Source organism: Eubalaena glacialis, chromosome 15 (genome assembly GCF_028564815.1).
Source record: "Eubalaena glacialis isolate mEubGla1 chromosome 15, mEubGla1.1.hap2.+ XY, whole genome shotgun sequence".
Taxonomy (NCBI): domain Eukaryota; kingdom Metazoa; phylum Chordata; class Mammalia; order Artiodactyla; family Balaenidae; genus Eubalaena; species Eubalaena glacialis.
The window spans coordinates 74388621-74413679 of record NC_083730.1 but is presented as its reverse complement, the minus strand read 5'-3'; the positions used below and the strand labels follow the sequence as shown (position 1 = coordinate 74413679).

Here is a 25059-nt window from a genome sequence, read left to right as displayed (position 1 = left end):
AGTAAAAACATAGTGCTTACCCCATAAGAGGCCCTGTTCTCAGTACTTTGCATGTGACATTTAATCCTCTCAACCATTTGAACTATTACGATCATACCCATTTTATAGATAAGACAACTGAGGCACAGAGAAGATACCTGAGTGGCTCAAAGTCACAGGGAGTTCATGAAGGAGGAGGATTTGGACGCTGGTAGCTAGGCTGGGCCCCAGGGTCTGTGTCCTTGACCGCTCTGCTGTACTGCCCAGGCTGGGGGCAGTACAGGACAGGAAGAATGTACGTCGGGATAGAGCAGAGGCCGAGGCTGAGGGCAAACCTGTGACTGGCGCCCCCCTGCAGGGAGATCCCAGGGGCTTAGGCAGGGGGGAGTGGAGGGGAAGGGCACACACCTATGGGGGACACTGACATTTCTGGGGGGATGAGGGGTGAGGAGTAGTCGGACAGACATGCCAGGGGATGTCAGCACCACCCCGTGCAGGCCCAGCCTGGCCTCCACCCTGCTCAAAGATGAAAAGACCTGTGACCTCTGACCCCGAGCTGCTTCCAGCCCAGCGGGAGAGCCAGACGTGACGTCACATTTCTGCAGCTGCTTCAGCGCCAATTGCTGGGTCCTGAGACCCTGCTACTCTTCACTCTCCTCTGGGGGTTCAGACACCGCCCTCTGCCCGCTAATGAGGGGGGGATGCGGGGGCGGGGGAGACGGCCTGGCATGCCCTCCCTCCTCCCTCCTTCCCGTCTTAACTCACGACTGTCCTTTAAAACTCAGCCCATAGCCCACCTGCCCCAGGAAGCCTCCAATGCCCAGGTTAGGGGATGCCCCTCCGCGGGGCTCCCTGGGGGCTGCCTGGCCTTGCTCAGGACACAGCACCACCTCTGTCTTGTCCCTTGTGACTGACCGTGAGCCCCTGTGGGAAGGGACCCTGGGAAGCCATGTCCTCGTCCCTGGATCCTGCACAGCCCGGAACAGGGAACGCGGACATGCTCCTTCCTTCCTCAAGGACACACTCGGTGGCTGTCATGAGATCACGATTTCGCAGCGTGGAGTGGCGGGCAAGATCCCACATTCTGCAGACCTGGTTCAAATCCAGGCTCTCCCACCCGCTGCCCAGATGCCTTGGGCAAGGGTCTTCATCTCCTTCAGCCTCACTGTGGCCCCTCCTGGGTCAAAGTGAGACCATCTGAATTACATGCTCAGCACATACATTATTATCGTGAACACCTGTCACATTTCCCCCAGTTGTGGGAGTCGGGGGAGGGGGCAGCTGCTGCCTCTCCGTCTTCTCTCCGCATCCCACAGGAAGTCCTTGGGGACCCCTGGTTGGACACCTCTGGATTCTTCTCCCAGGCTGCAGAGTGGGATGATGCCCACTCCTTTGAGCCCAGAGTCCTCAATGGAAATTTGCAAGCGGCTTTTATTTAATAAAAAGCGAAAGGTGACTTTTATGCAATAAAATACAACCTCAAGCCCATCAAGCACCAATGATGAATTTATATGGAGGAGGGTTGGACTTATTTATAATGAAGTGTCGATTGCCAGTCTCGCCAGGCTGAAACATCTGGTTTAGAGCCCATTTGTCAGATGGGGAAAACATGGGTGGTGGAAAGTGCATGGGCTCTGGGTTGTCAGCGCCCTGGGTTCAAATTCCAGCTTGGAATTCAGCTGTTTACCCTTGGGTTGCAATGTAATCACTAATATTTATCGAGGGTTAACTGTGTGCCAGCACTGAGCCAAATGCTCCAAATTCCTGATTGCCTGTAATTCTTACAACCTGTCTGTGAAGTAGTGCGTATTCCCACTTTACTGATGAGGAAACTGAGGCTCAGAGAGGAGAAATCATGTGTCCAAAGCCACAGAGCTGGCAGGTGGCCAAGGTTGGGTGTGAACGATGCATGAGACCACCTCCTCCAAGACCTCCCAAGCTTGCGAACTCTCCAATCTTTGTTCCTTCTTCCATAAATTGGGAAAATACCCAACAAGGTTGTTATGGGGATTGTATGAAGTACCAGTTCAGCTGTCTGGCATACAGTAGATGCTCAGGGAATGTATCTGTGTCTGTCTCATTGGACTGTTGTGACACCAGGGCCCAATTCTTGGTACCAAAGGGCCCAGAGGATGCCTGGTGAGAAGGATGCTTCTCTCTGAGCCTCAGTTTCCGCAGCTCCAAAACAAGAGTAGTATCACCTGCCTAGAAGAACCTCTGGGAAGATTTAATGTGATGAGGGAATTATAGTTCTTGGCACATAGTAGGTGCTCTGGGCAGTTCCTCTTCTTGTCTCCTGTGTCCCCAACACTGCCTGAAATGGTGTTTTCTGGGGCCTGCCCTGGCAGTGGATTTGTATCGAGCCATCCATACTCTCTCCCCTGCACCTTCCCCTGAACCCACCCCTGAATCGGGCTGTCATCTCTGGATGTGCTGGGGTGGGGGGTCGGTGGAGATGGGGGTTGGGATGAAGGGTTCAGCTGTTGATCTGGGTTCAGGGGGCTCCACCACCTCCCAGCTGGGTAACCTCGGGCACATCACTTAGCTTCTCTGAGCCTCTGCTTCCTCCTCTGGAAAGTGGGAGTAACAGCGATACATTCAACCTCTGGCTCTGGGTCCTCCCAAACCTCTGGTTCTTAGATCCAGAGCCAACTGCTGTTCCTCATTCTTCCCTGCAGGTGTTTCCAGCTGTGTTTGGGGACTGATTGGCCAAGGACCCACATTGGAGAGCTTTGGACATCGTAACAGTGAACGGTAAGGGACACGGGATCTGAACTCATCTCTCCAAAGGGCATCAGTGGGGGACGAGGACGAGGTGGGTGCACTGTCAGTGCAGCTGTCCCTGGGTTTTGGAAGTATGGTCGGAACCAAGTTCACAGCACTACGCACCTCTCCTTTGTTGCGATTTTTCCATGATTTGAGGAGTTTTTTGACGAATATTTGTCTCCCACTAGACTGTAAGGGAAAGGGGAGGGTGCCAGAGAGGCAGCAAAAACATGGTGGTCCAGAGGGACCATAGACTCTGAAGCTGGGGCCTGACTTCTGGCTCTGCCTCTTCCCAGCTGTATGACTTTCGGCACGTGACTTAAGCTCTCTGTGCCTCAGTTTCCTCATCTGTAAAATGGGGTTTGTAACAGCCTCATTGAGTTATTATGAGGATGAAAAGAGTTTACATACATCAACCCTTTAGAATAGTACTTGATATATAGGAGGTGCCTGAGAGGTGTTAGTCAAGTAAATAAAGTAGCAAAGCCACCCAACTGGCCTTGCTCACAGCCAGGGAGGACACTGTCAGTCGCGCTGGCAGTGGTCAACCTCTTAAAGCCAGTTCTAATCAAAGTTCCCCTAATGACCCCTGCCTCCACTTGCAGAGCATGGAGGACGAGGATAACAATACCTCCCTCACCTACGAGTATGTGTACTCTGATGATTTCGACCCCATCGTGGTTTTGGAGGAGTTATCTCCCCTGGAAGGCAGGGTGGTCAGGATCTTCCTGGTGGTGGTCTACAGCATCATCTGTTTCCTCGGGATCCTGGGCAATGGCTTGGTGATCATCATTGCCACCTGCAAGATGAAGAAGACGGTGAACACCGTCTGGTTCCTCAACCTGGCCGTTGCGGATTTCCTGTTCAACGTCTTCCTCCCAATCCACATCACCTATGCCGCCATGGACTACCACTGGGTGTTCGGGACAGCCATGTGCAAGATCAGCAACTTCCTGCTCATCCACAACATGTACACCAGCGTCTTCCTGCTGACTGTCATCAGCTTCGACCGCTGCATCTCCGTGCTCCTCCCCGTCTGGTCCCAGAACCACCGCAGCGTCCGGCTGGCTTACATGGCCTGCATGGTCATCTGGGTCCTGGCTTTCTTCTTGAGTTCCCCATCCCTCGTCTTCCGGGACACAGCCCATCTGCACGGGAAGATATCCTGCTTTAACAACTTCAGCCTGTCCGCCACCAGCTCTTCCTCGTGGCCCACTCATCCCCAGGTGGACCCTGTGGGCTTTGGCCGGCACGTGGCGGTGACCATCACCCGCTTCCTCTGCGGCTTCCTGGTCCCGGTGCTCGTCATCACCGCCTGCTACTTCACCATCGTCTACAAGCTGCGGCGCAACCGCCTGGCCAAGACCAAGAAGCCCTTCAAGATCATCGTGACCATCATCATCACCTTCTTCCTCTGCTGGTGCCCCTACCACACGCTGTACCTTCTGGAGCTCCACCACAGCGCCATGCCTGGCTCCGTCTTCAGCCTGGGTGTGCCCCTGGCCACTGCCATCGCCATTGCCAACAGCTGCATGAATCCCATTCTGTACGTCTTCGTGGGTCAGGACTTCAAGAAGTTCAAGGTGGCCCTCTTCTCCCGTCTGGTCAATGCTCTGAGTGAGGACACAGGCCACTCCTCCTACCCCAGCCACAGAAGTTTCACCAAGATGTCATCCATGAACGAGAGGGAGACCAGCATGCTCTGAGCCTCGCCTGGAACACCCCCCCGTGGATACTCCCAACCTTGGAGGCTCAAAGCTACGCCTTCTCGAGACCATGGCAAGAACATCTTGGGCACCCACAGATGCCCGCTGTATTTTGCATGGGGCTGAATTGTGTTTTGAACTGGGAATCCAGGGCTCAGAACTCCTTTCTACCAGGGGCACGGCAGACAGAGCATGCCACGGTGCTCAGCCTTGGACCAGCATCCCGTGCATCCTGGGAGACCAGCCTTGACTGATGCAAAGCAAAAAAGGGAGAATTCTCAAAAGCACTGCCATGAACTGGGATGGGCATAAGACAGAGGGATCAGTTACCTACCTGAGTGCTTCCCAGGAATGACACAAACACTTTTCAAGGTCCATTCCTGGTGTGAGCAGAGGAGGTCAGAGCAAACCCAGTGTGATGTAGGTCACGCCTCGCTCATATCCCTCTATCAATAGCTGGCCAGAAATCCTGCCACTCAAGCCATTCCTCTGGGTTAGGGCGTGTGGAAATGCACACACCTTCTCCAGGTTCCCTGGGAAGAGAAGGTGACATATGAGCACAGGAATTCCTGGGACCATGCATTTGACTTTCAGATCAGCTGAAAAGACAGACAACAGGTCCTGAGGAGCCATGGGGCTCTTTGTGAGGGCAAGAGAAGCAGGGCTATGATGAGGACTCGGGGTTTGGGGGAAGGAATGAAGAAAGAAAAGACCTTTCAAAGGGTGCGTGACATGAATCAACTCACCCTCGAACCTCCCAGGGCGATGGTGCTTTGGGCCGTAGCTACTTTGGGGGTGGGGGTGATGCCAGCCCCTTGCCCCAAGCCCTGTTCTCACTTTGCATTTGTCACCCTGGGCTGGTTCGAGGTGGGCAGCTTCACCAGCAGCCTCCACCCCATCACAGGGATTCCTCCCTCTTCCCTGATCCACTGGTTCTGGCTGGAGATGCTCAGAAGAAAACACTCCAGGGCAGGAGGCAGATGGGAGGATGGTGGGGGACATCTACTCCTTCTCAACTTCCTCAAAGCCTGGCTGGAGGCTAGTCCAAAATCAGCTGCAGGAAGCAACCTGGGAGCATCTCACGGGCTGAATCTGAGTCCGAGGGCTCAGTCCCCGAGCTCGAAGCAGAATCTGGAGCCTGGCTCACTAGACTGTGCTCCTGAGATGCAGGGCCGAGGGGGGCCCACAGGCCTAGGGCCCCTCCTATGTGCAGTCACATTGTCTTTTCTGGGACCCACACCTCCCTGTGCTGCAGTGTCATTGTCCCATTTACAAACGACAAAGCTGAGGCTCAGAGAAGGGAAGTTACACACCCAACGTCACACAGCTAGCCAGGGGCACAGTTACCCGTCTGAACCCAGCTCCGTCTGGTCCCAGAAACTCTGTTCTTTTATGGAGAATGTATCTACTGAGAATATTCCAGACTATCCTGGTAACCTACATTTATTTAGCACTTCTATGTTAAGCACTTTACATGTGTATCTCATTTATCCCTCACAGCAGCCCTGAGTTAAGTACAATTATCACTTCCCTTTTATGGATGAGGCATCTGGGGCTCAGAGTGTTTAAGTAACTTGCCCAAGGGCACCCAGCAGGTCTCTGTTAGAGTCTGGCTAGGTTTGAACCTAGGTCTGTCTGGCTCAAATAAGGCCGCAGAGGCTTGGGGTTTTGACCATAAATATATATGCATCTCTCAGCAGATTAATGTAAACATCTTAAGGGCTTTAAAGGCAGCTTTGCAAATAGTTTTCAAAAACGATCCAACGTGGCAAAGAGAATGTACTTGGCTCCCAGCTCCCTTGGCATCCATTCACAGCCACCCACCCTGGCTCCCACCTCCTGTGTCCCCCCAGCTCTCCGGGGGAGGGCAGTGGGGAGAAAGGCCTGGCGGGAGGGCCCTTTGGCCTCCAAGTGCCCATACTCTGCTCTCTTCCAAGTTTCTTTGTTGCGAAGCCACTTCAACAAGATACAGCGAACAGATGTAACGTATACACGGCAAGTTCCCGAGGCCACGGGCTGTTTGGAATCACACCTCATTAAGAGACAAACTGTTCCTTCCCTTGTTGGGTCATTGTGTTTGTGAGGCAGCTCTGAATTGACCCCACTGGGGCCTCCGATTGTTTTGAGCAATCTGAACTTAGCTTGAGCTAAGGGAGCTTTAAATATTGCCCAGCGCCCCCTGTCACCCCCCTTCCCAACTTCACAGGGGAAGCATCCAGGGCACAAGATGGAGTGGGATGTGTTCCAGGCCCCAGAGACAGTCACCAGCCACTCGGGGAGGATCGTGCTGTTTCTTGGGGCTCAGTTTCTTGTTCCTTCCGGGCTGCATGCAGGTCAGGCCAGGCTGGGGAAGCCAGGAAGTCATTTTGTCATTGGAAAAGCTGATGAACAGGAGCAAAATAAAAACCAGCTGTTTTCCTCCTCGGAGCCAGGGCTCGCTCTTTCTGGCTGCCCCACCAAGTCTTCCTGTTCCGATTGTAGTTCCCCATCAAATGCTTAAGTGCCACCATAACACCCTTTTCAACCTTGTCCCTACAGCTTCCTCTGACGACGCCACAGGTCACACACACACAGGCCCTGCAGTTCACAAAGCGCGTTCACCTGAATGACTCCACAGGCAGCCAACACGCTGTGTGCCCGGGAGCCCTCCCTCCAGGGCCAGGACCCGCCAGTGCAGCCTCAGTGCTGCCTCCTGGGTTTGGTGGGTGGGTGGAGGGGGCACGGGGCTGTGGGCAGAGGGACAAGAGGAGAAGATGCTGTTTGAGGGTCGGGGAGAGGGAGGGAGGAGGGAAGCACAAAGGAAACAGAGAACGACAACGAAGAAAAGAGATCTGGCATTTATCAAGCATCTACCATGTGTCAGGCACAAAATCTCATCAAACCCTCAAAAACGGTCCTGTGAGAAGAGGACCATCAGACCCGCCTTGGGGGATGCAGAAAGGGAGGTTCAGATTGTGGACCTCACTTGTTCAGGGTCACACAGTAGTAAACGGAACTGGGTCTGCTGCCTGAATTCCCGGCTTCTTCAGCCCTTGGGAGGATGGAAAGGGAGGGGGGAGGGGGAGGGGAAGGGAGAGAAGAAGGAGGAGGTGCAAGACAAGAGGGAGGGGCTCAGAAGGGGAGACCAACCCAGGCGCTGGCTGAGGGAGGAGTTTGCCTTAAGCCCTTAAGCTTGGAGAGCTTAGGGGCCAGGATGGGTGGGAGAAGAAAGAATCCAATCATGAGAGCCACAGGGCCATTCAAACTCAAACCACCCAGGTCTTTCCCATTTTACAGATGAGGGAACTGAGGTAGCAAGAGCTGCCCTTCGAGAAATCTGCAAAATTAGGTGGTGTTGGCTTGGATGGAGTGGTCATTGATTCCCCAACTCCTGCCTCTGGCCTCCCTCTCCCGTTCCTCCCTGACATGCTGTGATGCTCTGGCTTTGGAAAATTGCCACTGGGGCTGGTATCCAAGACCAGGGGAATCAGGAAGCTGCTTGTCAGACCTTGAGGTAGGGGGCTTGCTTGCTTCCCCTCTCTGAGGACAACATTTCTCTTAAATAAAGAAACTGAAGCAAGTGTGGGGCTCCATGCTGGAGGGTCCTGACCCTTGCCTTCCCCGCCCAGCTCGTGGAATACCAGCTGAGGCTCAGAGAGGTGAAATGTCCTGTCCAAAGTCACACAGCTACGTTGTGAGACAGCAGGAGAAGCCCTGAAATTCCCGACCTCCCATTCCCCAAATTTTGAACTTCAAGAAATCCACATCTCGAAAAAAATTCCCTCCACTCATGTAATTTTCCTAGAAACCAAGGATATGAGGCAGGTAGTGACTTACCCAAGACAAAATAGCAAGCCATGGCAGAGAAGGGACCGAAACCCAGGACTCCTTACTCCTAAGTCCATGCATCGGGCCACCCAAGGACAGATGCTCCCATTTACACATTCATCTAGCCATCCTTTCACACACCCATCCATTTCCATAACCATCTGTTTATAAATCCACCCATTCATCTACTCCACAAGCATCTATTTAATACGTCCTCTTTGCCAGGCCCTGCAGGCATTGGGAATGCGGGGATGATCAGTACATACACTGTCCATCTCTGTCCTCCTGAGCACATTCATTGGCCAGTGGTGACAGCCGATTAAAAAAAAACATACCCCAAACGGAAAACAACCATAGTAAATGCTACCCACATATTATAGAGGGATGTGACCCTGTCCAAAGGCCAAGGAAATTTCCTGGGAGAAGAGACACCTGAGATGTGAAGGATGGGTAGGCACTGATTCAGTGGGTAGGTGCTGGAGAGGGTGTTTCAGGTGGAGGAAACAGCGTGGGCAATGGCATTGATGTGGGAGGGAGCAGAATGACTCTGAGCGACTGAAAAGGGGTGGAGGCTGCAGCAGAGCCAGTAGAATGAATAGGGACCAGATAGGATGGAGAGGAGACAGGGCCAGACTGTGGGATGGGGGTGAAGGGGAAGCCATGTTTAAGGGAGTAACGTGCTCAGACCTGCCTATTAAAAGGATGCCCGATGCCCAGGGCTGCTCTGGGGGACAAGCTGGAGAGGGGCGAGAGGGGAAGCGGGACGCTGCTGCGGCATCCAGGTGAATGCCCTGGTGCCTGGACTTTGGGAGCCAAGGTGGAGCTTGAGAGAAGTGGACTATTCCAGAGATAGTTAAAAGCTACCCAAGCTTTCTCCAGGGACCGGTTAGCGGGAAACCAACCCAGGGCTCGTTTCAGCTGCACAGAGGCCTCGGTGCATTGCTTTATTGACGGAAATTAATTGTAAATATTATTCAAATGTATCTCCCAATGCACACTTATATTTCTCAGGGGAGCCCTCTGAGCATATAATAAAGCCCTATAAATAATACATATATTAACCTAAGAGGAATGGAAGCATATTAATGCAGCAATTGTGGGTGGTGGCTGAGGGGAATTTTAGCAGACGACACTCCAAGTGCTTGAACTTGGGGTTTAACCTCGGAGGTCACCGGGTTCTGCCCTGGGGGATCCTCCAGACACCCTCCAAGCACTTTCCTGTCATTAACTCATTGAATCCTTACAGCGATCTTTGTGGTAAGGACCATTACTATCTGCATGTACAGATGAGGAAACTGAGGTTCAGAGAGGTGAAGTGACTTGCCCAGTGTCACACAGCTAGTAAGTGGTAGAGCTAGAATTCAAACCCCAGTCTCTTTGGACCCTAAAGCAACTTGCAAACATAAACTATCCTCTGAAGAGACTCCTCCCTGGAGAAGGATGGCAAGCATGTGCTCTCTCTCCAGTGTCAGATTTTGAGGTGGTGAGAGTGGGAGAATCTGAGAGATTGGTTTTTTGTTTGGAGGGAGGAAGTGGTGTCTGGGTGGGCTTGTCACTTCCTCCTGAGCCTGAGAATCTTAGGGTTGTTGAGTTTGGAAGGAACTCTGCTTCATCAAGTTCATCCCTTCCCATCCCCCCATTTTGCAGATGGTGAAACTGAGGCTTTTTTGTAATAATATTGGGACCTCCTTCCTACCTCACTGACTGCTGTGAAATGAGATGTGTGTGGAAATGCTCATGTGGATCATTTTTAAATACCATTATTCTAGAGACCTGGACGTTCACCAAGCTACCCTCTTCACTTCTTAGTTTGTTGACAAGGGCTTTGGTGCTAGTCTGCCCTGAAGGACCCCTGCCTAAGATCTGGGAGTCACTGGGAGTTTCCAGCAGAGTCTTCCTTCCAGGGGAAACAGGAGATCTTGGAAAAACCTGGTACAGGGCAGAGACATGCTGTGTTTGGGGCATAAACTTTACCCTTCAAAATTGTCCTGGGTATGGGTGAGAGATGATCTCTATCTTGATGTAGATGGTGGTTCCATGGCTGTCTTCATAGGTAAAAACCCATTTCTCTGTACATATAAGACTAATGCACTTCAAAGTAATTAAGTTATGCCTCAATTAAAAGTATTTTTTAAAATAAAATAAAATAATTCATGGCATCTGCAGGAATGACTTCCCACTTGCATTGGCAGCATAGACAGACCCAGGTTTGGGGGCTTCCCTCTGATTCAAGGGAGAAACTCAGAGGGGAGTAATCTCTGCAGGGTCCATCCAAAGAGGCAGGACCTTAGGAAAGACTGAGCACCCCCTGCCCAGCTCTGTCCCCTGACTCAAAGGGCTTCTGATGGTTAAAATCCAGGATCACATGGGCTCAGGAGTCAGACTGAGTGGGTTGGAATTTCAGCTCCACCATTTACATCAGCTAGGGTTAGGGCTAAGGTTAAGGCTCTATGACCTTGGGCAAGCTACTCAACATCTCCAAAGCCTCAATTTTCTCATCTGTACAAGGTGTATAATAGGAACTTGCAGCTCACGGGGTTGCTATGGGGATTAAAGGAGATGCAGCATGTAAGCATTTAGCAGGTGTTGGGCTCACACTCACTGCCCTCTTTCATCTAGACATGCATCCACCCCATCACTGGTCTCCCCACTTCCAGCCTTGCCCCCCGACAACCACTCACCACGAAGCAGCCAGAGTTAGCATCCATCCGTCACACAGTACAATAATCCAAACCTTTCGCTGTGGCTTACAAGGCCCTAGAGGACTGACATCACCTCCTCCATCTTTATGTCGTGATGCTCCCCAGTCAGGCATTCCTCTCTGCGTCCCCAAAACAAAAGAGGCAGGTTAACAACGGCAACAACGCTAACACATCCAAGGCTGTTCCCACTTCTGGCCTTCGTGTCTGCTATCCTGGGACCTCTGTTTGCATGACTGGTTCCTCCACCTCCTTTAGGTCTCAGCTTCAGTGTCACCTCCTGAGAGAGGTCCTTCCTGACCCCTTCCCCCACTTAAAGTGGCCTCCATCCCCATTCACTGTCTATCAGATCTCTTGTTTCATTTTCATCATGGTACCTCCTGCCATCCGGAATGATTTGATTTATTTGTTTAGCTGCCTTAAGACTGTCACCCTACTGGGCAGCGAGCTCCATCAGGGCAAGGACCGTGCCCATCTTGCCCACCTGTGTATCCCCAGCGCCCAGAGTGGTGCTTAGCACAGAAAAAGTGCTCACAGTATTTTGTTGAACGGATGAAAAAATAACGTAAGCTGATGTTATTTTTATCATCATTATCATCATCTAATTTCATGACAATCATTATTACAATACATCATTTCCAAAGTATTTTCACATTTTTTCCCATATTGATGGAACTTGGAAAGGGTAGGACTATCCCCCATTTCACAGACATGGAAACTGAGGCCCCAGGTCACCTAGTTTGGAAGTGGAGAAGCCACGGTTCTTTCCCTTATACCATTAGGAGCGGTCACAAATGAAGGAGGCTTCCATTAAGTGCTTCTACCTCCCTTGGTTTTTTCCCTTCCCTTTTGTCTGATTAATTGCAGCCTGAAACTAAAGGAACCAGATGCCTCCCTCCTCCTCTTTCCCCTCCTCCTATTGTTTTGTTCTTTTCCGGACCAGGACTCTGTTAAGGATTTGGCTGGTACAACCATGACCACGAACTTCCACTTAGAAATCATGGATAGAGCAATCAACTGGGCCGCAGGTCTGTGTTGGGCACTGGGTGATACTACAGCAGGAAGCACAGCCAGATAATTATTCCCTGATGCCCAAGTGTCCCTGGAGCCCAGATGCCTAGCTTTGGGAGAGGTGGATCCGGATTTTCTTCTCCCTGGCTTCCATCATACAGATGTTTGACACCTATAGAGCAAACATCTGGATAGTAGAATGAGTTTCTGATTGGCTCCCAGATGCTGGTGCCACAGAGCAGGGACACACACAGGGAGGTGGGAAAGGGGGCTCTCAGCCTTGGCTTGTGGCTGGTAACAGCCTATGAGCCCCTGGTTCATGGCAGGCAGTTTACGATGCTCAGGGCCCAGCGCTTTACTGGGAAGGTTTGACTCATGGTGGGATTTTAGGCAATTCCACATCCATCATCCCATTTCATCCTCATTAGAAGCCTGAAGCGTAAAAGCGTCTTAACTTTGGAGGTGAAGAAGTTGAAACTCAAGAGGTCAAGTTTCCTAGAACCACACAGATATCCATTAGGGTACTTATTGCCATCTGGAATAATTTCATTTATTTCTGTGTTTAACTGCCTTAAGGCTGTTCCCCTACTGGGCGGTGAGCTCCATGAAGGCAGGAATTGTGTATATCTTGCCCACCTCTGTATCCCCAGCACCCAGAGCTGTGCTTAGTACACAAAAAGCACTCATAGTATTTTTGTGGAATGAATGAAGAAATAAGCACAAGCTGATGTTATTTTTATCATCATCATCATCATCGAGTTTTATGACAATGGCTATTACAATTCACCGTTTCCAAATTGTTTTCACCTTTTTTTCTATATTGATGAAACTTGGGAAGTTTCATTGATTTTTATTGAGCACCTACACCGTGCTGGGCTCTGGGGATATGACAGCAATCGCTATCCTCACTTTCCTGAATCTTACAACATATTAGTATGGAGAAGAGTTGAGATTTGAACCCACGTCTGTATTGCTTGGTGGCTCATACTCTTTCACTAGATATGCTGCTTCTTGTGTTCAATAAATGAGGTACGAAGAAATTAGTACAGAAGGGAGAGAAAGGCTTTCTGTTATAAAGCCTTGAACCTCCCAGGACTTAGAGAGAGAAGACTCACTTCTTGGCTGGGAGTTGCTGAACTGGGATTGATTCTGGGGGCCAGGATGCATCTGTCAGCGACTGCTCCCCCATCTCTGACTCCTCAAAATAGGAGAGTGATCTGATCCATTATTCCTTCCCTCCTTTGAAAGAGCATCAGGGAGCTGGCATTGCTTAGCCCAGACGAATGGCATGCTAAAGGTGGAATTGCAGGAACCGAGAAGGTTGAAGGAACAAGAAATTGGGAATGGAGCGGGGGCTTCCCTGCTCCCCTAGCAAGCTCACCATAGGGACAATGGGTTTTCAGCTTGTTGGAATCTTAAATGTCACCCCTTTCTGGTTTCTGGATTTCCCAGGTGTGTCACCCGCTTATAAACCTCATCCTGGTCCCCTGGCCACAGCATCTTCAAGGATGCAGATAGTTCTATGGAAATGGCTTGCTCAAGCTGAACATGTCAAAGCTGACAAGACCATTATGGTCAGTCTAGTGGAGCCCCTCCACTGGATCCCTGATGGGACTCCACAGTTCATCGGAGGTGAGCCAGGGCAAGAACCCAGATGTCCCCACAGCCAGCTCCACTGTTCTCTGATCTTCAGTGTGGTTGTCCATCCCCTTCAACAGCTCCACCTTTTTCTCACATTTTGGTTCAGACACATCAATCCGTGTCAACCACATATTCCTCTATAGAGCATTAATCGCTCAGCTGATTTCCTAGCAAACCTAGTAGAAGAACCACAATTTATTTAGTCAACCCCCTATTGAGGGACATGTAGATTGTTTCCTTTTTAGAAGTGTCATTGTTGCCGTTGTTGTTTTTGTAACTCCCTGATGGATTCTCCCCGGAGAAGCTAGGTATAGCTGAGCTTCTGAAGCCTGACCCTCAAGCCCTGGGAAATCTGCAGATCTGACTAATCTGAGCTTTCTGCACACCAGCCCCACCTCGGGTCTGGACCCCACCCTCTCCCTTGGAGGAGAGGGACGTGCTCTTTGGAGGCCTTAAGAGGAGGTCAGCCAGCTCAGGAAAGAGAGGCGGTGCAGTAGGCAGTGATCACACGCATAGTCTCTGGAATCAGGCCAGGTTGATTGGGCAAATAACTTTTCCTCCCTGAGCCTCAGTTTCCCCATCCATACGATTCGGAGTGTGGGGGAAATGTCTTGCAGGGTTGCATGAGGATTCAATAAAATAATCCATGTCAAGAGCTTATCACAGCATCTGGAAAGTATTACATGCCCCCCAAAGTTGCTAGCTCTCGCTGTTGTAATGTTTTATTCCATTTTTTCCCTTTTACTGGAGCTACAAGACTGCACTTGCTTTGTTATCTCTGGGGGCCGTGCCTAATCCAGACCATTGTTTCAGGAGGCTGCACAAATCTGCTTAAATTACCTATTGGGGTTGTACCTCAATACAACAATGAACGCTTGCTACAATGTTGGTGTGTGAAGAAAATGTAATTTCTTTGTCTGCAGCTGACCTGGTCTTCCTTATGACATCTGCCCCAACTTCTCCCACCCCCCTGCATTGGCAGAAAACAAAACAAAAAACAAACAGTTAAGCTTTACCCATGTTGTGGGTTGAAGTGTGTCCCCCAGGTTCATGTGTTGAACTCCTAACCCCCAGTACCTCAAAATGTGACCTGCTTTGGAGATAGAGTTTTCACAGAGGTAATGAAGTTGAAATCGGTCATTAGGGTAGGTCCTAATCCAATATGACTGGTGTCCTTATGAAAAGGGGAAATTTGAACACAGACACATACAGAGAAAAGATGACATAAAGAGACAGAGGGGGAAACAGCCATGTACAAGCCAAGGAGAGAGGCGTGGAGAAGATCTTCCCCTCCAGGCTCTCAGCAGGAACCAACCCTGCTGACACCTTGATCCTGGACTTCCAGCCTCCAGTTGTGAGACAATGTGTTTCTGATGTTTAAACCGCCCAATCTGTGGTAATATGTTACAGCAGCTCTAGCAAACACGTCTAACCCCGTTTTGACATTTTAGTCCAAATGATAGTTACACAGGTTCCTGAGGTTAAGTGTCCTCCTGCTTTTCTCCTGGGGTGGTTTTGGGCATGTGCAGGGCGGGGCTTGGTCTGATAGTCCCAGGGGAGTGTGGAGGAGTCCAGAGCTCCTGAGGGCTCCCTGACCCAGTGCGTGTGGAGAAATGTCTCCATTCTCCCTGGTCCTGCGTGTGTGAGTATAAGACCATGGAAAGAGGATCTTGCCCTGGGCTTGGCTGGTTAGCTTCTCTGTGGCTCCCCTGAATATAAACACCAGCACCCCTCCTCTGCCCTCCTCCCAGCTTGGACTGAGGTGAGGCATCCCAGCTTGTGTGAAGGTCACCTGGTCCTGCCCCACATCCATACCACATGAGAACTGAGGGTGCTGAGAAAGCCAGTGAGATGAGGCTGTGATCTAGAGAGCCCCCCTGTCCTCACAGTACCTCGGGCAAAGCTGCAAGAAGGAAGCCCAAGCAAATACCTCGGCAGTCCTCTCTCCTGAATCCTTCTCCCCTTCTCCTTCTACGACTCCTGGTTCTGGAAAAAGGAGCAGCTTTTCTTTTCCTCTCCCTATGTTGTATTCCCCTATCATCTGGTGGCAAGCCTCGGAGTTGTAGCAGGAAGGGGGTCTGCTCTGCACCCTGGCAGAATCCAGGAGCTAGGCTTTCTTTTGTGTGTTAAAAAAAGAGAATAAAGGAAGTTGGAAAATCCTTCCTCAAGACAACAGCCCACCTTTAGTCCATAGCTTTGCTGCAAATCCCATTGCGCGTGTCAGAGCAGAATATCCCATCATTCTTCCTCTTATACAACAGGTCCAACTCTCCTCCCACACACACAGGCTCTTGGGGCCAATTGGACAAAGATCTTCCATTTGGAACACTAATAATAAAAAGCTTCCTTTTATTATCATTTCCAGAAAAGCCACCTGTTACCATTACTTCTTGACTTTCTGATGCTCCCAACAGGGTTTGAGTCTTAAAAAGTGGAATGAAAAAGTCATAATGATCACTATTAAGATCATTATTAACAACCTTCAACAATTATTGACAATTATTCTACATTTCACATTTGGAGGAGGAATGAAGGCTTGGAGAGGTGAAGTCTCTTGCCCAAGGTGACTGGGCTGGGGAGATAGTATGGCAATGGGAGTTGAACCCACCTTTGTCTGACTTCAAGCTGTTTATCCTTGCACTAGGAAGAGTGCATCATCGCAGCCCAGGAGGTTTTGGTGTTGCTGTAATCAGGCTCCTGTGCACAGCCGCATGTGATTTTCTGCCCACTTAGGTGAGCTGCTTCCCAGATTTCTGAGACCTGGGACTCAGCCAGTGGCAGGGTTGGAAAAGCTCCATGGAGAGGATGGTGCTTTATGAGATCCCCTTAGTCTCCTAATGCATCTGTAATAGGATTAATGTTGCCTGGAATCCGGGCATCTTCTCTCCCTTCCTGAGCTCTCTGTGTCCCCTGGGTTGGGGAATTAGAGACCCATCCTGGATCTTTGGAGACTACAAGAACAGATGCTCAAGCCATTCCCCAAATGTTCCACGTGCAGTGCTGTTTGCAGCCATTCTGGCTTACAAGAGGCTTTCACCCGCCTGACCTCACTGCACCCTAAATGTTCACTGGGACAAGGCGGATGAGCCCCAATTTTAATGAGGTGCTCAGAGAGGTCAAGACATGTGCCCAAGCAACACTGCTAAGGAATAGTGGTGCCAAGACTAGAGTTTAGGACATGGCGGCTGCCAAGGTCTTGGGCTCAGTATTGAACTTGACGACCTGGCCACCAAGTGCCTTCTACACTTTGTGCCTCAACTTCTTTTTTTTTTTTTATCTCTGCAAAATGGAGAAGCAGTGCAGGTTCTGAAATGAGGTGCTAAATCAGAAGGCAAGAGACTTGTGTTTGAGTCCTACCTCTGTCACGGGGTCTGTGTGTAACTTTGAGGTGGTCATGTTCCCTTTCTGGATCTCAGCCTTTCTTTCTGAAAAAATAGGGAAGGGGAAGGAGATGGGTTTTGACAGGAATGCAGTTATCAGAAGTTAGCATATAACAGGTACCTACTATGTACCAGGTACTTAAGACGCACATCACTTCATTGAATCCTCCCCAAACCCGCAGAGGCTAGCATGGCTATACACGTTTCATGGATGTGGAAACTCACGTTTATGTGTTTCCAGAGGCTTGCTCTTGGCCAGACAACCTCTAAGGACCCTTTAAGCTCTGACATTCCAAGATTCTAGGCAGAGGGTTTAGACAGATCAGGACTCAAATCCTGCCTTTGCCACTTCCCAGTCGTGGGACATTCTGGACTACTAGCTTCACCTCTCTGAGTCTCAGTTCCTTCATCTGCAAAATGGGTCCATCGTGTCCACCTGTTGGAGTTACTGACATAATTAAACGGTACACTACATATAAGTCCACCATCCAGCATGTGGTAGACGTGGATCTTTTTGCCCTTTTCCTGCCCACACTCACGGAATGTTTGAAAGAAATAGGAAGAATCTCTCCTCTCCCCAGCAAAATCCTTTCCCTCCCTTCTTCCCCTCTGTTCTGCTCTACCACACTCAAGTTCCAGCAGTTGCACTTAATTGGATTTAACTTAATAGTTTTATGGATGCCTTTTGGTTCAGAGGAGGAAGAGGCCTCTGGGTAATTTGCACATTTTTAACAAACCAAATAAAGAGCTGATAAGCATAAACAAGTACGTTTTAATTGGATTAAGGGAAAGCTTGGCTTGGGGACTGCAAACTACAAAGGAGCTGGAGAAAAAAGGGCTCTTGGAGATTTCAGATTTTCTGCTTCCTTGGACCTCCAAAGCACTCTGCACAAGGCTCTGGTTTCTTTCTAATAAACTGCGTTCTGGTGGATTTGTGTCCATGTCTTACTTCCTACATGAGGTGGCAGCATCTTTCCCCCACCATCCTTCCCCACCTGCTGCTATGTGCCATGTGACAAGTGGTTCAACCCTCTGCCTTTGGTCTCAGACCCACCAAAGTTCAAGTCCTGGTCCTGACTATTCCATGCTTCTCTTGAGCAATTTATTTAATCCTCTAAGCCTCAGTTTGCTGTGAAAGGGGATAGTGGTGTTCTCTAAACTGTAAGGTTAGTGTGAGAATTACATGCTGGGAAGTTGCCTGTTTCTGAATAGGTCCAGCAAAATGGCAGCCACTAATAGCAACGGGAGGGATCAAAGTCCCTGTTCTCATGGGGGCTCACATATCTGTGAGTCAGATATTCTAATACTTATTGTCCAAAACATCCCCAACTGATGGGGCAGGGGACTGTTTTGTCATGTGAATCCCTGCACAAAATTTAAATATGCAAACAACTAAACTCTCATACACTCCTGGAGGGAATACAAAATGGTACAGCCTCTTTGGCAAAGTTTGGCAGTTTTTTTAATTAAAGTTAGACATCTATTTACCTTGTGATCTGGCAGCAATTCCATTCCTAGGTATCTACTCAAGAGATCAAAAACATTATGTTCACACAAAGACCCACATGTGAACATTTGTAGTAGCTTTATTGATAATAACCAAAAACTGGAAAGAAGTCAAATTGGTGAATGGGTTAAAAAAAAAAGTACTCGGAGTACTACTCAGGAGTGAAAAGAATGAACTATTTACATATGCAACGTTGAGTATAAATCTCAAAAGGCTTATGTTAGCTAAAAGAAGCAAGACTTGTATGACTCCATTTACATGAAATTCTGGAAAATTATAATGATAGAAAGCAGACTAGTGGTTGCTAGAGGCTATGGGGTGGGGGGTGGAGGGGAGGAATCGACTGCAAAGGGCATCAAAGAATTTTCTGGGGGGAAATGTTCCATAGCATGATGGTGATGGTGGTGACATGATTGTGTATGGTGATGGTTAAAATTCATCAAATTGTAAGCTGAAATTGGCAAATTTTGTTATATGCAAAATATGCTTCAATCAAGCTGATCAAAAAACAAAAGAAAACGTTGAGCCCACGGTGGAAGACATACTGATATTAACAACAATAATAATTAAATCCCTTCAGTGGGTCAGGCTCTCCACATACACATGTCTCACTTTCTAGACCAGAAAACTGATGCTCAAGAACATGAAACATTTCTAAGGCCACACACCTGGGAAGTGGCAGAGCTGGGACTTGAACCTGGGAAGGTGAAGGCACCTCATCCAGACTCCAAGACCAAAGAGCTGGCCATCCTGTGGCTTGGGAATCAGGTCATTTGCTGGGGAAAGATGCAATCCTAACACCTGAGGGGGCGCTGGTTTCTCCTTGGGGATTAGCTAACAATTACCGAATCCACGTCTCTAATGAGGTGGAAAGCAGCCTCTGATAACAATAATTAGCACTGAAGCATTGCTTTTTAACATTAGCTTGCTTTGAAGGTGTGTTTATTAATTAAACACTTTCCACAGCCCTGGGAGGCAAGAGAAGGGTGGATGGCTGGCTTTCCAGGGCACCAACCAAGAGGAGGAAGAGGGTGTGATTTTCCCCAGGTCAGGCTCCTGCCAGCCTCCCATCAGGACCCAGTGGCCTTAGTCCACTTAGCCCATCAACACACAGAGAAAGGGCACATGGTGGGTGACTGTTCTCCGAACCATAGTTTTGACAAAAGGGAACGTAGGTGTGAAATACAGTTTGAGCAAACCTCTTTCCCCCTCCAGGCCTTGTTCCCCAGTGGGTTGGCTTGTGTGATTCTAAGTTGTACATATGCCCCTAGTCGTCCCATTCCAGGGATGATTGGATCGTTAGGGGATCGCCCAGTTCAGCGCCCTGGTTTTACAGAGGGGCAGGAGACTGGGAAGTCCAAGATCAAGGTATCAGCAGATTTGGTGTCTGTTGAGAACCCAATTCCTGGTCTGCAGATGGCTGCCGTCTTTCTGTGTCCTCTCATGGCACAGAGAAAGAGATCTAGTGCCTCTTCTTCTTTTTATAAGGGCACTAATCCCATCACGAGGGCCCCACCCTCATGACCTAACCTAACCCTAATCACCTCTCAAAGGCCTCACCTCCTGGTACCATCACACTGGGGATTGGAGCTTCAAAATATGAATTTCAGGAGGACACAAACAGATAGTTTATAGCTGTTCTTGATCCCTCAAGTCAGCCAATGGCAGACAATTTTCCGGGTTATTACAAACTGAATTCCTCATTTGCAAAATCTTCCGCAACACCATGAATAATCATAGTAATGATAATAAACAGAATACGTTTGCACTTTTTATTCCCTCTGTGTATAGAGTACTGTGCCCAGTACAAGAACTCCTGTAGTTATATTCCATGATAATCTCCATTTTAGAGATGAGGAAACTAAAGCTCAGAGATCTTTGGCAGCTGGTCCCAAGTCACACAGCTGAGTCCAAATGTAAGTCAGTTTAGTCTGATGCTGGAGGAGCTCCATACCCAACTCCCTGCCCATTTCACTGAATGAGTGAACGAATGAATGAGCAGCTCCCCTTTTATTATATTACACCAGGGTTTGCCAGCATTGGCACTATGGATATTTTGGGACAGATCATTCTTTGTTGTGGTGGCTGTTCTGTGCTTTGCAGGATTTTGAGCTACATCCTTGGCCTCCACCCAAACCAAAAATATCTCCAGATATTGCTAGATATCCCCAGGTTTAAATCCCCCTTGATTGAGAACCACTGTATTAGAGATTAGGATTTCACATTTGGTTTTGATTGAAGATAGGGTTCCACTGCCCTAATTTGGAAACCACTGGATTACATGATTTTTAATTTCCTACTTTAGGTCCCAAAGAGCCTAAATGCTCCTTGAAACTCTATGCAGAACTCTGCATGCATGGGTATATGTGTATGCTCACATTTTTCCAGGGAGACAGTTCATGGTTTTCATGAGATTTATAAGCTGATTTGACACCCCTTTCCCAGTCTGATGATTAGACCTGTGAGGTTTTAAGCCCCTCTTTGTTCTTTCTTTAGTCCCCCCACTCAAATTTCCCTCCTCCATCATCATCATGAAAGGGTCTCAGGCCATTTCTTCTTCTCCAGCACAGTCTGTCCTGGGGAAGAAGCCGTCACCCTGCCTCTGTCGGCTGGGAGGAGTGGTAGTGACAGAGAGTAGGAAGGACTTTCCAGAGAATCACTGAGCTGTGGAGTAAGAGATTATTGCTTGGCAGTTGCCATGGGAACCTATAAACCAACCTTGCCGCGAAGAACCCAGAGTTGTCTGGAACACCAGCTTCCGGCCTTGTCTCTACCTCCTCTTCACCCCGTGGTTCCGCCACCCCAGAAAGGCCAATCCTCTGCATGATTTGTTTTCTTCCCTCATCTCCCATTGCAGCAATCTTCTCTGTGTTGACTTGAGAACCACTCCTTCCTTCTTGGCTCTGTGCTCATTTCTCCCCCTGCGAGGCAGCATTGTGGCTAAACATATGGACTCTGAAGCTAGACCGCCTAAATTCAAAGCCCAGATCTATCATTTCCCAGCTGTGTGACACTGGGCAAATTACTCAACCTCTCTGAACCTGGATTTCCCTCACTGTAAAGTGGGGAGACTAAATGTCCCTGTCTCCCAGAGTTCTGGCGATGATTCATACCTATGAAGCTCCTAGCACAGCGCCCAGCATATAATTAGTACTAAATAAATATTAGCTACTATCATCACTCTGAATAGTTTTTCATTCTCCTGTCTTCCTGGCCATTGTCTGGGCAGGTGGATCCTTCTAGCCACTCACCACAAAGTCTGTGATAGCTGAGAGGCTGGTGGATGGTGTTAAATGTAATTGATGTATTCATTCTTTCATTGGGTCAACGTTTGCTCATCTGGGCCAGGAAGCACGTGGAAATCCAGAGGCGAAGACAAGATTCCTGTGCTAACAGAGCTCATGCCCTGAGCTCTGAGAGAGAGACACATGCACCAGATTACTGAAGAGATCACAACAATGGCCACGTCCAGAGTTGTTAGAGGAGGAGTTGAATTTGGTCTTTGTGATCAGGGGAAGCTGCCTGGAGGAGGAAGATCCTGAGCTGAGTCTTAAGGAGGCTTTCCAGGTAGAGGGGGCAGCATGAATAAAGGCATGGAAAAGACTAGAAATAGCACATGTGTGCCTGTGTGCTTTGGGCAGTGGTGTGCTGGCAGATACTTAACAACTGGCTCTCCAAACAAAACAAAAAAACCACTCACCTGATTTGTAGCAGTTGCCAATTTCCATGGTGTAAATATTCTCACCATGGCCAATTTCAAGCTACCGATGTGATGTCACTGAATGTGAATTTGAGAAGAGATGTGCACAATGGGCTTTTGAGAGCTAGTATAAGTGGGCTGCACCACACCATCGGCTTTAGGGGCTCAGGCTGGGGGTGAGAGAATAGAAAAACAATTCAGTATTACTGGAGAGAAAATTCAGGGCAGCTAAGGGCCTGCTTTGGCTGATGACTTGTGGTTTTTCTCTGAATATCCTTTAATAGTCCTTGATACACTCACTCAGAAAATCAACAAGCATTTCGGTCACACCTGCTGTGTGCCAAGCACTGTGCTAGTTCTAGGGATACGTAGATCATAATGCGTGAAAAGCCATGGATGTAGAGATGATAACAACAATCCTTTGAATGCTTCTACCATAGAAGCACCTAGATCGGAGCCAGTAATTATCAACAAGGCAATTGTAAATACAACTTTGCCTCCCAGCAAGCCCACCAGATCCTTCGCATCCACACCTGGACTCCATCTTTTGGGAAATCTGATCCAGAAGGTCTAGGATAAGGCATGGGCATTCCACGTTTTGGAAGCCCAGGGAACTCTGACTATGGGTTGGGTGCCTAACTCAGGTCTTGGAAGAGAATCTGGCCTCTAAGTTGCTTCCTGCTCCCTCTCAACCCCGACATTAGGACACACACAAGTCTTGTCCCCCCTAAGATTGACCCTCTCTCTCACTTCTGGAGGACTGTTCATTCCCCATAATTGTTTAGCAAATGACTCCAGAATACACAAAAATCATTTTGTTGCGACACATTCCATTCTATAATGACTTCATTTCAATTAGCTGTCAGAGGCCTGAAATAGAGATGCATGGTACTGCTCGGATAAATCACCACCTTGGTTTGAAAGTGGATTTAAGACAGCCGGGGTGGGGGTCGGGGGGCGAGTGGACAGAGGGGATAAATATGTCATCATTTCTTCCCTTCTTGATGTTCTGCCAGTTTGTTCTCATTTCCATGCTTCTCCCCCTGCACACCGGCAGATTGCAGACAGTAAATTTGAGAGGAAATAGTAAATGTGCAAACGTGATAAATAAACATGTTGGTTTTGCGGGGACGGATATTATTATCATCCAGATTTACAGCTCTCCTCGCCTGCATGCTTTATTGCATTTGGGGAAAAGCAGAGTGAGGTTTTCATGTTACATTGATCAACTTTCTGCCCTTCGCCCCCGTAACCCACTCTGAGTCGTTTAAATATCAACCTAGACCAGGGACACAATCCATCTCCCTGGGAGCTAATGCATCTTGACAGGTGTTTTCTTTGGGGATAGTTATTTATAGCTGCAAAAGCTATCATCCTGTAGGGTGCTTTTGTTTCCTCCCTCCCCCTTTGTCATTTCTCTAAAACCGAACATATTTTTGTTTTCCCAGTAGGAAAAAGTGCCAGATTGATTATTTAAATCTCTCTCTTCCTCTGTTTTCCCTCTCTTCCTGTCTCCTTCTCTGCCTGTCTTTTTATATTCTACCCTCTTCTCTCTTCCATCTTCGGGACAGGTTCTGGATCCTTCGAATCCAAGTGTCACCACCAACTTTTGGGCCACACGATCAAACTACTTACCGTCCCTGAGTCTCTCACCACCCTCGGGGCTGTGCTTTTTTCTCCCGGGCTCCTTGTTGCCAATTTGTAGGGAGAATTGAGTGAGATATTTCTGTGTCTGTTGCCACCTTCCCTCCCACAACGTCACCCCAACTAGATGGTGAACTCTTGGGGACAGGGAGCTATGTCAGTTTACCATCCCCCCCACCCCCACCTGCTCCTCTGCCCCCTGTTCTCCATCTCAGTCAAAGGACCTCCTTCTGGAGATGCACAGACAGAATCTTGGTGCCTCTTTGCCTTCCTGGTCACCTCCCCTTCCCCGAATCCAGCCTGTCACCAGGTCCTGTGGACTCCTCCAGCTGTCTCCACTCTCTCTGCCTCTCTCTGACCCCACAGCCCCTCTATTTTTTTTGAATGTCCCCAAAGTGCCAGGCATTGAGCTGGTCTCTGACCGCTGTCCCCTCTCAAGAGGACCAATACAGCAGGGTCTATACCGACTGCCCCATCTCCAGGCTTGCCCCCCGCCCTCTCAGTACTTACTGTAATAGCTAAGGGATGGGGCAGTGGAGCGCGTGCCTGCAGATTCTGTTGCTAAGGAAACCACTTCCTTGGTTACCGGCCTGGGTAGCATTTGTCTCACTGGGTCTGGATCCCACTGAGCCGCCCCCACTCTCCAGGAAGATGAGGAGGAGGAGGAGGCGGGAGAGGACAACAGGGGTGGGGAGGAAGGGAGAGAGGGAGCAAGAGACAGGCAGAGAGACAGAGATTAAGAGAGAGACAGGGAGAGAGATGCTTGCACAAAGAGAAGCAGAAATCAAGAAAGAGATTATGATGAAAGAGAGAGAGAGATTCAGGGATGGGGGTAGGGAGAGAGAGAGGAGAAAGACAAGAAAGAAAAGAGGTTTAACGAGCAGCTGGAAGAAATAAAAGAGACCACAAAGAGAGAAATTGAGAGCAGGAGGCAGTGTAAAGAAAAACAGTGCGGGGGGTGGGGATGGCCAGAAAACAAACCAATGCAAGAGAGATGGGGGGAAGGGAAGAAAGCCTCTAGGAGGAGCTGGGTCCCTGTAGGACCTTGCCCCCACCATCCCCTTTGCCTCCCCATCCTTTTCTCCCACCCACATTGTCTACCAGGAATATGTTTACAGCAGCCTCCAGGGTTCCTGGAGAAATCAGGAGGAAATCCCAGCCATCAGCAGATGCTAGGCCCTGTTTGTTCTCCTTGAGTTCTGGAGTCACAATGTACTGG

General features: G+C 49.2%; 1 protein-coding gene across 3 annotated transcripts in view; it reads left to right on the top strand.

The window, feature by feature from the left end:
• The window catches only part of CMKLR1 (chemerin chemokine-like receptor 1), a 39724-nt gene extending 32612 nt beyond the window's left edge, over positions 1 to 7112 (top strand). For all 3 annotated transcript variants that reach the window (XM_061169453.1, XM_061169452.1, XM_061169451.1), the window contains exons 2-3: positions 2658 to 2733; positions 3351 to 7112. In XM_061169453.1, the coding sequence (XP_061025436.1) occupies positions 3354 to 4451 (1098 nt within the window). In that variant the 5' untranslated portion in view covers positions 2658 to 2733; positions 3351 to 3353 and the 3' untranslated portion in view covers positions 4452 to 7112. The remainder of the gene's footprint in view (positions 1 to 2657; positions 2734 to 3350) is intronic.
• Positions 7113 to 25059: the final 17947 nt, after the last annotated feature.